A 14,693-nucleotide genomic window follows, 5' to 3' on the forward strand; every position below is an offset into this window, starting at 1 on the left:
GGAATTGAGACAACAATGCAAATCAATCGAATTCAAGAATAATTATGGTCCTACAGGAAATCTCCAATGTCCTCAATGGTGAAGGAAGCCAAGAAGAATTCCACCTTGGCAGGTGACAACTTGACCAGTACATTAGCTGAGGGATCCACAGAGCATACGTGTGCAGAAGCGTCAACCATAGAACTGGCTGAGGGGACCACATTCCTGGCAGCAGCAGATGTTGAAGGAGCCAGAAAATCCGCAGGAGGTGGCTCATAGGATTCCTCGTGTATCAACTGCAGGCACAATAGACATGTCCATGAATGAGCCCTCAGCAAGAACATTACCATATCCATGTCCACAGAAGGCAAGGGCTGCACAACAAGACACACCTTTAGTGCACACTCGAAGAACCATCACAGTCAGTGGAAAATTGGGTGCACACAGTTCAGTATTGGTCAAAATGTCAATGCCCAATTCTTCGCAAGCTCCTCCAGGAATGAATCTCCGCAGTACTGCATCATGCGATCACGGCACAGATGGGCTAGGGGGAATTCCAGTAATCCGCTTTGCTGAGATGCGACAGCCATTACGTATCAGAAATAGCAACAGCAGAATGCCACCAATCAATGCCAAAGTTATTGGAAATCTACCAAAGACACTTGAAAAGAGTGAATAGATGGGCGAAGGTATCACTCCAAATATAGGGGGTCATTATAAACTTGGTGGTCGAGACCGCCATGCCGGCGGTGGCGGAAATTTTCACCACCGGCATGGCGGTCTCGACTGCCACATAATGAACACAGTGGGGACCGCCACAGGCAGCACTCCACCACCGCCAGGCTACCGCTGCCAGGCAGCTTGACGATGGCAGAATTCTTCATCCGACAGGGCAGAGCCGCAAGAAGCGCTGCCCTCCGGATAAAGAACCCATGTTCCGCCAGCCATTCCCTGGCAGTTTCACCCACCAGGAAAAGGCTGGTGAAAGGGGTGCTCTGGGGCCCCCCTGGGGGACCCTGCACTGCCCATGCACTTGGCGTGGGTAGGGCAGGGGCACTCATGCACAGCCCCGTCACGCAGGTCATTGCCCGATTTACAGGCAGTTATTTGCGCAACAGGTGCTGCTGCACCTGCCGCACTGCAGCATTGATGACGGCTCCATGTGGAGCTGTCAGCAATGTCCAGGCCCAGCATTCTGCTGGGCCAGCTTGCGGAAACACTGTTTCCGCCCACCGGCCCAGCAGAATGTTGTTTATTGGGCCGGCGAGGTCCTCAACAGGCTGGCGGTCTGTGTTCAGACCGACAGCTTGAACATGGCGGGGTTTCCCGCCGTGTTTATAATGAAGGCCATAGTCTGGACGGTGCTAACAAAACCTGACCCAATAGCCTTAAAAAAGTGCACAATTCCCATAGTATTGAATGCATTGAAACTTCTGCTTACCAACTCTCCAAAATGATTGGGGAAGATGACATATAATAAGGGCTGTCTGCTGACAACTTGCCAGTTGGAGGTCAGTGGTCTTTCTGGCTGATTCCAGAGCTACATATTTTTGGAACAATAGCACCTTTAGTCTGCTGAGCTTGTCAAAATTTACATTTGAAGTAGCAAGGTGTGGTCACATTTCTGCTACTTTTATCTTTTGTGTGGGGGGGATACAACACATGGCCGTAGCAAGTTACAATTTGAGAAACTGAAATCATATAGGCAATTCCAGGCTTCATTCTGCAACAGCCTTCACTATGCATCTTCACATAACTTTCATCTGAAAGTATCAGAAATACTGAGTCAATCAAAGAGGTGGGAGTACCCTTCAGGTAGCATGCCAAGTTTGCTATGGCAGCTTTACAAGTGCTGTGCAAGGACACCTGCTTGCAAATCATAGAATGACTAACAGTAGTCACATTCGCTTCCACCAATAAAGACCTCTGTTTCACAGTTTAGAAATTTGTAAGTAAACTGCAACTTCCCACTTCTTGGACGTGACTGTCCCCTAACTGCTCAAATCTGTCAACTGCAGAAATCTTTCAAACACTTTCTCAACTGAAATATGGAAATGGGTTGATCACCCTATGCATTAGCCATACTGCTGATTGAATTTCTGCTACAATAAAAGGCAACTTTTCCCATCTTTAAGTGTTAAGCATGATGTAACTTGCTTCTTTTTTAGCCATTATCTATTGTTGTCTGGTCCAATTGAATGCGATAGAGTACTCAGTAGAGTTGACATGCTGCCAGGGCTTGTGGCCACTTTTAAGAACCTGCAGTGTCCAATCCAGCTGCTTAACTGACCTAAGTTGACTCTGTCCACGATATAAAGATGACATATCATTTTGAATGAGGTTTACCGCAGCTGACACAATGTTATTTAGCATGTAAATGCAGTTGGACAATGTGTTCATACCATTATCTTCAACGGCTAATGCCTGTTCCATGTTTTCTGTTTTCTTTATCAATCTGCCTTAAAAGTGCAGCAGCTTCCATTAGCGAAAGCTTCCAAATACCATTATACGTGGCATATAAAAAACATTTGTGCTGGGTTTTCTAGGACCCAGCAAGAAATTTTGTAAGTCGACCTCTTCTGAAAGGAGACTAAGGTGTTCTTTGACAGCTGCTAATGTGGAAGAACGGAACCACTGTTCTCAAAGTTTACTCACACTATCTGTTGTGATGATATCTGAGTGTTGATCTGTGATGTAGCGTTGGTCCATTTGTCTTGCTTCGAAACCCCGTATGGAATTTACAAAACATGCCTGACAACCATTTGTGTCCACTGGTCACAATGATCGCCCACTGAAACGTAAAAGTGAGGAATTAAAGGTACCATTCTGAACCCAATCGGTAAGCTGCTCTTTGGTGACATTTAAAAGTGTCTGCCAATTGTGAAATGTTGCTGGTGTCAGGATACTGGGCGCTTGCAGTTCTTTTATTTTTGCTAACCCCAGGCAAGTTGTTTATTGAACATTGTCATTCAAAAATATTTTTTGTAAATGAATAAGGCATTCTCTAAATAAAGCTTCCGTACCCTTGTATTTGGCAATCATGTCTTCCCCATACATTCTTTAAATCAACAGAGTTTTTCCAAAAATCATAGCCCTCAATGGCCAGCTGGGAAGCAAAGGAATCCGAATACTTACATTTTGTGTCGGTTAGCAATATTTTTCTCACTTTAGAAGGAGGTAATTTAAAATAATATGACTGCATTTGTGGCATCATGCCCAAAAAAACTGCAAATGTTTCCACATACATTTTAGAGCTCCTCATTGGAGGAGTCAGACAATGCTCCCATCGTTTGTAATTAAAAACTGATATCGGGGTACTAGCTCGGTGCAGAAAGTGACGTCCATAATGATGGTAACAAAACATTTCCCCATAATTCGCTGTATTCATATATACATCTTCACTTTCAAATGCAATATAATGTTAAAGCTCAGAAAGCATTGAATCAACTTTTAACATCTCAATCATCAGAAACAACCCTAGGTGTAATGATATTTATAAAAACTTTGAAAAGATATATAGAATTTGAATGACTTCAGTTGGACCGAATACATTATAAGGTACTTTATTCCACACAATCCTATCAGGAATCGGAACACCTGAAATGTTCACAAGGGACAAGTCTCTTAGGACCTTATGGGAAGAAAGGTGAAGTGTCAAAACCTCAGCCACCTGTTCAACAGCAGAGCGTTCAGGAAGATAGTGGCTATTTATCAATAAAACAATGACAAACCCAATCCAAAGCAGGAAGACAAGCAATGTCAGCAGTATCCATAGATATTATCATGGACGAACCAAATAGTTGTATTAAAAACCTGTTATAAATCTTGCATGCCACTGAAACAGGTGCATTCACAGATGCAGAAGAATTTGAAGAAAAGTTGTCAATGTCAACAAAATAGCCAGAAGCTGTTTGTGCAAAGGCAGGAGCCGGTGCAGAACTGGTATATGGACCCAATGATGGTGATGCATAATAAACAATGTCATCCGTCTGTGTCGGATTGGAATAGTAGATATCCATAGATTGGATGTTTCTTGGCTGTGAAGTGGTGACAGGAAGTAACAGAAGTGTGTTCTCCTTCCTCCCCAAGCTTGGGGACACAACTGTAGTATTGGTACTCTCAGAAGCATTATTGAATGCTTGTAGAGGTATATCCCACTGAGTAGTGAGGCAGGCTAGGAAACTACCCCGGAATCCTCCTGGTCTACTGTGCAGGATCAGCCACATGGTGAAATTTGACATTATCAAATGAAAATAAATGGTTTTCTTTAGAACCCGGCAGCTGTATTATGATGACAGTTCTGGTACCGTGTATTCCTAGAACTGGAACCAGTGCTCTATATGATAGGCCAAAATCCTTCATTACAGCAATTTTGTCGTGTGAAAGATCCGCAACTTTAGGAATCCAGCCAGCTGATGTTGTTGGCAAATCCCTCATTCCAAAGGTGGCGGCATAGGCAGATGAATTTTCATCACCAAATTTTTGTGCTTCTTGTAAAACAGTGACACATTCAATTATGTCAACTGGTGTTGCTGCAGCCACTGCACCAGGGCCTTCAAGAACTGGGAAATACATGGGTATCCAAAACAAGACCTCGTAAGGAGTGCATCCTCCTAAGGACCTTCTGGGTAGATTAATCAGTACCCTCTGGACCCCATATAGGTGATGAAAGTAACTATGACCAGAACCTAATACCCTTGCTGTTAAGGATTGCTTTAAGTCTTGGTTCTTTTGCTCAACAACAGAATTACCCTCAGGATGATATGTAGATGAGTGATGGAGTTGAAAACCCATTGTTGACATGGTGTCTGAATTGCCCTGGAGGCAAAATCAGGGCCCTGGTACAAGTGGAATGCTGCAGCCGCATATGTCCAGATGAAGACTTGACAATCTTTAGCAACAGTTCGGGTGTCAGCTGATCATTGTGGCCATACCCACAGGAATCTAGTGTATGAGTCAAGAGCGACCAAGATGTATTTGTATGCACCATCAGGTTGTAAGGGACCGCAGTAGTTCAGGTACACACCTTTGTTGTGGTTTGTTGAACACTAAGAGAGATGTCTGAAGTGGGTGTTTGATGGTCGACCCTTTAATTTGTTGACAGATGTCACAGCAAAGATCATACGGTTTAGTCTGTTTGTATAGACCTGGCCACCAATAGCATTTTTGTAGCAGGGATATAGTAGTCACCACATGAGCATGGGCAGACACAACACTCTCATGCACTGCTTTAATGAGATCTGGTCTCTAGTCTTCACTGGGGAACACATGATCACCCACCCCTGGAATTTTTGCAAATACAACATTCTGGGCACTGAGGTGGTACATATATTTAGCAGGGTATGCTTTTGGTAAAGGTTTGCCTTCAGCCAAAGCTTTTACAGCAGCCAATGGCTCATTATCCAGTCTTGCATGAGAATGAATAATTGCAGCAACAGACCCGTAGCTACTGCGGATTTTGGCAGCTTCATCAGCCAAAGTATTTCCTACAACATTTACTCCTACACATTGGTGGCCCAGTCTATAAACTACATGTGCTCTTGGTACTCTGTCCTTAAGATCTGCTACCCTCCCTCACACGTTTTTGTTTTGATGACATTCCCTTTTGAATCTCTGAACCCATTCAGGTGCCAAAGATGTAAGTAATCATTGTAGAACTGGACACGGTAGTGCAAATCACACACAATCAAAGTGGACTGTTCAGGATCCATATTTTCCAGTGCCAGAATCAGAGCCTTATGCTCAGCAGGTTGTACAGTGTAGTACACTGAGGGCCAGATGTAGGAAAAAAGCAATTTGCGACTTGCAAATTGCGAGTCCCTGCGACTCGCAATTTGCAAGTCGCAAATTGCTATGCAGTACGGTGTCTCAGACACCGACTGCAACTCGCAATGGGGTCGCAATGACCCACCTCATGAATATTCATGAGGTGGGTCGCAAATTGCAGCCCCATTGCGAGTATAGGCACTCGCTAACATGGAGGCCTGCTGACGTCAGCAGACCTCCATGTTAGCGACCTGCTTTTAAATAAAGCATTTTTTTTTTTTTGGAAGTGTAGCCCGTTTTCCCTAAGGGAAAACGAGCTGCACTTAAAAAAAAACCGAAACCTTTAGTTTCGGGTTTTTTTCAGGGCAGGGAGTGGTCCCTTGGACCACTCCCTGCCCTGAAAAAATATTTTGGGCTCCAGTCACAAACTGGAAGGGGTCCCATGGGGACCCCTTCCAATTTGCGATTGGGTTACCATCCACTTGAAGTGGATGGTAACTGCGATGCCATTTGCGACCGCATATGCGGTTGCAAATGGTATTGCATCCCAATGCGACTCGCAAATAGGAAGGGAACACCCCTTCCTATTTGCGAGTCTGAAATGCATTTTGCGAGTCGGTAACGACTCGCAAAATGCATTTCTGCATTGGGATACGCGTTTTGCGACTCGCAAACGGCAAATTTTGCCGTTTGCGAGTCGCAAAACGTTTGCTACATCTGGCCCTAGGTTCTGTGTGTAGTTATGTTAAGGGTGGAATATACCATCCCTCATGACTCTGCTAACTGCTGCGCAAGCAGCGGTGTACTGATGTTTTGTGCCCACGGTTGGTTGTGCTGAACTAACAGTGTAAATGATCGTTCTATACTGATCAAGAGGCATGATGTTATAGGGCATGGGGTGCTCAAGTTCCTATTGTAGAAATTCTTGGGTCTGTAGTTCGGGGTTGAAACATAATTTACATCAGTTGCAGTTAAGGAGGTTGTGCACTGAATCCAGCGCGGATGTAATGCTTTTGCGTTTGGGGGCGCTAGCTTTGGGAACCGCCTCAATGGCTGTCACCAGGTTAACAACAGTAATGTGTTTCCCTTCTGCAAGTGGCCTCTACTTAATGACAGTCACCTGTACTGCAGTCACTATTTTTTCTGTTGGTGCAAATCTTTGTTCTGCATTTGAGTACAAGTGTGATTTGTATGCTCTGGGTACCGTGTCACCCTCTTTAAATCTGACATGGGTGAACTCCGGCACCAATAATAATTCTGATGACCAAATTAATTTTGTTGTCTCATGTGTGAAAGTGTTGTGCTTCTAGTTTTTCTTGTAAATCTCTAAGTATGCATGTATGTTCTGGTGTCCTATGTTTGCTTGAAAAATGTGGACACATGAAATCATAAAGTGGTTTTATGTATTATGCATAATCGGGAATGTATGTTCTGCCAAAATTAAAGAAACCCAGTAATGACTGCAATTCCTTGATGGTGTTTGGAGGTTAAAGTTGAACACACATTTTGGGAACCTGCGGGGCTATTGTTTTACCTCCATCAGATAATTCGTACCCTAAAAATAGGACAGTGATAAAAGCAATTTTGGTTTTCTTATAGATTAATTTGTAATCTTGGGCATCGAATCCTGAAGCGATGCGATCCACCCAGGCCAAATGTGCATTGAGGTTGTCATCTGTTAAGTAAATGTCATCGACATAAGACAACGCCTCATGATCAATATTATGTAATATTGATGTTACACATACAGAAAATACCAAGGGGCTATTCTTAGACCTTAGGGGTAAGCAACAAAAGCACCCCTGACAGCCGAACGTGCTGAAGGCGCTTATATCCTGGCTTTCAGTCGCTAGATTTTGGCAGAAAAATCATTGCAAATTTCCAAGACTGCTTGGTATTTCTTTTCACACTATATTGTTGATAAGTGCTGCTCTGTGTGCATTTTGTATTGCAAATGTGTGTGTATGACTGCTTAATGTTCTGTAATCTAAGACTATTCTATATGAATGATCAGGTTTTGCCACGGAGAATTATAGGTTATTCATTGCATTGACGCAGGGATCTATTACTCCCTGGTACTCAAGTTATGTGAGAATCTCTCTCACAGTTGCTTTAGCTTCATGTTTAATTGGATTTGAGGTTGGATCTGTGGATCAGATCTAATTGGTATTACATCGTAGGGGGAATCTCTATTCCACCCTACCTGGTTGCGATACAGCACAGGAGCCTGTGCCAAAGCCCAATTGGTAGTGTAGGTTTCCTTTACCATGTCTGGAACTAGGACTGAGAAAGAAGGCAAAATGGCATCTTCCCCTTGTGGGAGCACAAGAACAAATTCAGGTGGCCAATCTTTTTCTGCCAATAAAATATCAGAATGTCGTGTTAACCTTCTCCAGAAGATTTCTTTAATAGTGCGCTCTATGTCTCCCTCAATCTGTATGTTTAATCTGTATACCCTGTTGGGTGGGGAGACACGCCTGTCTGCTGTTTTGACTTCAAGGAATTTGTTAGTCGGTGTCACATCCAGAAGCTGTAAAAGACTCTGGCGACATATCGTGACTTCTGCCGTGCTGTCTAGTAGAGTCACTGCCTACGTCCTCTTCTTCAACAACGTTCTCAGTACGAGTGGCATTTTTAATTGAAGTTGCTACCACCTTTTTCTTTTTAAATTGGGGCTTTTGCTACAGAAGTTTCTCTTCCTTTTTATGAACGTCTCTGAGGAGCATTGTGAGTCCTTTTGCGGCTTCACGTAGTCACTTTGGTGTTTTGACTGTCTTCCACCGTCACTCGGTTTATCCGGTGTGTCCTTGAAGGAACAAGATTTGTGACTGTCAGTATACTGATATCTATCTGTTGTTTTTAAAGTATCCCTATTTCTAAGGTTTTACCTTTTTTTTCTCAGGTCTCTGGTGGTGGAGTTTCTCCTCTTTGTGTTCTTCTATCTTTATTTTGTTTTGTTTTATCCAAGCGTCTTTTAGTGCTCTATTGTGCTCGCTTAGTACCATCCTTAGTTGAGGTACTCTGTAGTTGAGGTTTAGTTGGTCTTGCCCCAAGACTTTCCCGACCTATACTAGCCTAAATTTTGGAAATAATCTTTGGCAGCTCGCGCTCCTAGCCCTGCTGAGGAACCTCCTGGAGCAACTGACGAATTCCCAGTGTTGCTGCTTCCCCATTAATATTGCTTAAAATTATGGAGGACACTGTACCAAAGTTGGACATCAGTTTCATCTCCAAGTCCAGGGCTGGGGCAGCCCCATGTTCATTCTGCATTTGTTTCAACACTTCCCGTAAATTTGCAAGTGTCAGTGTACCATGTGTAGTGGTATATATTGCGGCAAAGACTCTGCCCCAGGTGGCACAATCCTCGGTTGAGGGAACCATTCCAAATGGCAAGCCCATTGTGAGAATTCTCTGTTTGTCTTGGAGTTCTGTATGGGGAAACACTACTTCCAGCTGGTTTGTATTTTGCGCGACCCAGAACCAAATTATTTTCTGCTAAGTGGGCTATTTTCCCAGTATTGAATTGACAGTTTGTGGGTTTATCCCTGTAAGGGCCAATTGATTTATAGCTGGAGCATCCATCGCTGGGGCAATGTTTAAAATCTGCATTACGAATTGTATTAATCGTCTACATATTGTTACTAGCTCATTGTATACCATGCATACTTCTGCTACTGGCAAAGCTTGCTCATTGGGATGTGGTGTGTATGTGGGAAAAGATGGCCATGTTGGACCATCAATGCTTAAATGACCTAACCTAATGGTTTGTATTACATGTGGAAGGGCGCCATTAAACCAGTCTTGGTGTTCTTGATAATTTAGAGGTATTTCTAAATATTGGTATGCTCTGTACTGTAATGGTACGTTCTGTACTCTGTTTGTATGAAATGAGTTGGAGTCAGCATTTATTTCTGGGTAGGTGACCCATGAGTAAAAATATTTCTATTCTGTGTGCCTTGAGCTTCAAGTACAAATGTGACATCCCCTCCCTCATTTGTTAATCCAATAGCTAAAAGGAACTGTGTGACAAATTGTCTACAGGTCTCTCAAATATTTACTGATTGTGACATATTAAAGAATAAGTATCAGAGTCGGGAACACCAATGGGGGAATCCTTTTAAGGTTCAAGAATGAACAACTTGCAGCCTAAATAGGTGCTCTCTATTTAGCTGAGGAGAATTGCTTCAAAGATCACGGACGTCTCTGTCAAAATGTACCTAGGGTATCTTAGTGCATGTGAGTCAGAGATACTCAGGTAACCTGCATAATAAGTGCCACACCAACATTGGCGGCTCCATGTCGTACGATTCCAATTATTAGAATGAGACTGCTAGATTAGGGACAGCAGCACCACAGTTTGTGGGTGACTCAGTCAATCCCTCATCGTCTTGGCAGCTGTCTGCCCAACCCTTTCGGCTAGCTAGCAGCACTTCACCAAAACCTGAAAGAAAATGTGACTTGTGGCAGCCTGAAACATTACCTGTATAGTTTCTCAGGGGAAGTCATGTTCGACAAATCTCACTCTTTTCCCTTGTTAGCAAAAGGTCTCATGCACACACATAGGCCAAAGAAAGAGATGCAGGATGGTCTTCAGTACATTTATTGAAAAGACGGCAATCTACAATAAAATATATGAGCTTCAATTATTAGGGCAATGAGACATAACAGAAGTAGAATGGTGGTGTCAAGTGAGAGGAAAATAAACAGGCTCAACATATTGGAATAACATACATTTATGAATTCTACCTAACCCCTAACTCCTAAGCAAGAGCTTAGTGGTGATAGCCCAGGCTGAACATACTTATCTCCTGAGAGACGCTCCCACCACCATTACCTGAAAGATAGCGGTCTGCCCACCATCTCCATGGTTAGTTGTAGGGACAGGGCTGAGGTCAGCAATATAATGGCATGCAAGCACTGCCTGAATCCTGGCTGGAATGACCTCTCTGTTGTCCCTTGGCCTATATAGTGTTTCTATAAGAAGCATATGTTCATTCTGTGAAAAAAGGCCTGATGTGGGCATGTGCCTAAGTGTTTGACTGTTAATATACTCTTGTGACAACAATTGCTAGCTGGATTATCATGTATTGTTCTTGTCAACCTTGGACAGGGGTACATGGTGAAATGTTGTGCACAGAATAATAATAACAATGCTTTCACAGAATCACAAAGTTACAGCTGATAAAAACATCCCAGCTGAAAGCAGGCAAACTAAAAATGAAGAAAACTGAATATGAAATCAGAGCAGATATGTAGGTAAAAGGGCTTGTGTGCCCAAGCAGAGTATCAAATGAACTCACAACACCCTCCCCATTGTCGGGACAAGAGTGGTAGTCTAAACTAAAATGCTCCTAAAACTTTAAACATTAAAAGCATGTTAAAATATACATAAAAGGGCACATATTTAGGTAAAAGGGCAGAGGCTGCAGGCCTAAGCTAAGCTAAAATAGGTGAACCCACGACACCACCGGTAACTCACCCGATGATTTGAACAAGATAACCTCAACACTCTGGACCCCACCATTCCCAGGTCTGAGGCACACCAATTAGCAAAATCTAAATAAATTGTGAATATTTATAAGCATGTGCAATTTACAGTGGTGAATATGTGGATTTCAGAATCACCCCAACCTAGTCTTTTGATTAAACATATCAAGGTCAATGCAGAAAAACATCCAAAAAATGTACAGTCTTCAAGCTTTCCACAATGTGATTTTAAGAATCTTTAGCGTCTTTAGCAGTTTAAGGTAAAATATGTTTCTCAATATCTCTAAGTTTAAAGCATATGTTGTTGCAGTCTTCATCACCTTCTCTGCAGTTGCAATTATGCTTTGTAAAAATCCATGACAAGGTTGCACTACGATCATGCGACAATTGTGGGTATTTGATGGAATCTAGGATTGTAAAGCCTGTTTTCTAAGTTTGCAAGATTATGGTGGATTGATCATAATGCTGATATTGCAATGTTATAAATGCTGGTAATTTTATTGCAACATTTTTTAATCATCTTTTGGTTGTCAATATAAAGTTCAAACTCAGCTATATATCTACATGATGCTACCTGCTAAAACTCCCATGCCTTTGGATGATATCAGGACTTTATTTCATAACTGGGTCATCTGTAAGTTTTGGAAAAGTTTCTGGGAAATTAACCACTGTCAAAAAGTGAGTGACTATCTTGGCCCACAATAATGCAGCACCCATACATAAGCTTTTACTTGATATGAACTGTGTTGTCTGCTTTTACCTATGATTGAGTTACAAAAGAAGGAATCAGATCATTTTAAATGTTCTTAACTTTGTGTGTGAGTTTTATATTTAGATAGGCAGAGTGTAATGCAATAGCCACTTAAAATTATACACCCAATTCTTGTGACTTTCTTCCCTAGCTCGTAATGTGCAGGTCCTGAAACACCTGGAAGATGTGGATGTTGATGAGGAGAGCTGCGCCATCTTTAGCTGTGAGCTGTCCCATGATGACGAGGAGGCAGAGTGGTTCCTGAATGACACCCTCCTCTACCCTAACAACTTCAATGACATCAAGAAGATTGGTCGGAATCACACTCTAACTCTGAAGCAAGTGGCCGCAGAGGATTCCGGGATTGTGTCCCTGAAGACAGAGAAGCTGACACAGACTGCGCGTCTGAAGGTTAAAGGTGAGACTTGACAGTAAACTGATTGATATCTGACATAGGTTGTGCTCTGGCTCTCTCCAAGAGAACTCGTGTGTAGGCATTTATGCCTGTGTAAAAGTAGTTTGCGGGATTTTACACACACAAACAATAACAATAACAAATGTGGTTTTGCACTTTAAAAGTTTTTCTTTTTCTCTTGCCCTTCCCGTGGAGAACTCTTTTCCACTTTACCCTCCTTAATTTTGGAGTTTTTCCATTTTCGTTAGTGCATCTATTACTACAACCATGGATAGGGCCTTGGCTCTGCCCTTGCCTGGACTAGAACTCTGGTCATATCCATGGTTGGAATGTCTTTCATAGAAAACCTGTAAACTCACAAGCTTTTCAAGGCACCTCTACTCTTTAAAGGCAATATCCCATCCTTTAGAGGAGATTTGCTCACTTGTATTAATATCTATACAGTGTTAGTTGTACTTGAGAGTAAATCCATTTAAAAGTAGGAATTCACATTTTGTGAGTCACACAATATGCATGTCATATAATTTTCACACCTCAGAAACCAAACTTCCGCAATTGGCTATGAGACTCAGGGGTAAGATGTATGAAAGCCTTTTTCCAGTTGGAAATGACCCATCAGGCCATTTGCAATTGGTAAAAAGCTTTTCCTCATGTAACAATCCTATTCTGTGAGTCAGTAAACTGTTACCAACTCGTAGAATAGGTTTGCAAGTTGCTATTAGGAAGGGGCGTGCCAAGGGCGTCCCTTCCTCATAGCGAGTCACAGGGGGATGTAAGAATGTTTAATGCGGCCAGGAATGCAGTGGCAAAACATTCACAATTACCACCAACTTCAAGTTTTTTGTAAGAAAATTTGCAGACCGGAAGGGATCCCCAAAGGACCCCTTCCTTTTTGCGAATGGAGGTGCAAATATTTTTCAAGAGCAGGCAGTGGTCCCACGGACCACTGCGTACTCGTAAAATTAAAAGAAAACTTTTCAGTTTTCTTTTTGTCATACACCCCATTTTCCTTTAAGGAAAACGGGCTGCTTTACAAAAAAAAGATTGCTTTATTGAAAAGCAATCACAGACATGGCGGTCTACTGTCCACAGCAGACCACCATGCCTGTGATTGTAGCCATTCCCAAATGGGTGGTAAATTGTGATCTGCCTCTTGACTATTAATGAGGCAGGTCTCTTGCGACCCATTTGGGGATTGCAAACAGTGTTAAACACGCTTTGTATGTGTAATCACCCATTTAACTTTAGGGGTAAGTACTGTCAGCATTTAGGAAGACATTTACTTCATTTGTTTGATTGAAAATCATAGTCTTAAATGCACACTGTGCTGCACACTTGCTGACATATAAGCAACATGCTGATTAGCTGCTTCTATTGTATTGGCTAGTGAAAAAGCTGAAAATCTCCCATGATTGTTCCACTATTTGAACAACAATATTAGTGATCAAAGAAAAAAAGTGTTAATAACAAATGAACCATTTCTTAAAACATTTGTATATGGTTTGATATTCTAACTAATCTCTTAATCAGATAGCTGTGTCTCGTAACATATGTGACACTGATATAGAAAGTGGCATTCATTTCCAGCACTTATGAAAACAATATTTAATCAAGACATTTACAGGAAATTACAGATTTATTGTGAGTTTACCATATGAAGAAACTGTTTAGCTCTCAGATTAACTATTTGTTGGTACCGTTGGTAATACATACAATACCGATACTCCTGGTATTCCCTGTAGAAAATGTATACAAAGGACATCTCCACACATAGACATAAAAAGGAAAAGCATATGCAGAAAAATTGTATTGTCTTGGTTTCTGAAAACACTTTAGATAAGCAAATTTGTGTTGCTCATTTTTCAGAATGCTTGTCCTCTTTTAGTGTTGTAAATTCTTGCACTTCCAAATGTGCAAATAAACAATGTTCAGCTCTCATCTAGAGGGAATTTAAGTCAATGACTTGCCTGATTTCAGACTCTGAAGACTTTTTCCAGATGCCAATTAATGATTTACCAAGATGAGTGCTGTACTCAGGAAAAGAACCTCAATAAACAAGAAATGCATACAGTGTTATTAATTTCCGAAAATGAGGTAGCCCGAATGTACCAACCATGATTGACAAGAAAGAAGGCAAACAGAGTACAGAGACGGTCAATCACCGCACTTCTTCACCCAGTCCTCCATTCATGCAGGGATGCTCACTGAGGTCCACTTTGGAACAGTGGGTAATTTGTAAACGAAAACGTGCCGGTGCCCAAAGCTTTCCTCTGAAACACATGGCTGCTGCATTTA

The 14,693-nt window shown here is 42.1% G+C and overlaps 1 protein-coding gene across 2 annotated transcripts in view; it reads left to right on the forward strand.

Moving 5' to 3' along the window:
• OBSCN (obscurin, cytoskeletal calmodulin and titin-interacting RhoGEF) overlaps positions 1–14,693 on the forward strand; it is a 1,961,032-nt gene that overhangs the window by 456,311 nt on the left and 1,490,028 nt on the right. For both annotated transcript variants that reach the window (XM_069211034.1, XM_069211033.1), the window contains one exon: positions 12,135–12,401. In XM_069211034.1, coding sequence (XP_069067135.1) covers positions 12,135–12,401 — 267 coding nt within the window. The remainder of the gene's footprint in view (positions 1–12,134; positions 12,402–14,693) is intronic.

This window comes from Pleurodeles waltl, chromosome 10, assembly GCF_031143425.1.
Source record: "Pleurodeles waltl isolate 20211129_DDA chromosome 10, aPleWal1.hap1.20221129, whole genome shotgun sequence".
Taxonomy (NCBI): domain Eukaryota; kingdom Metazoa; phylum Chordata; class Amphibia; order Caudata; family Salamandridae; genus Pleurodeles; species Pleurodeles waltl.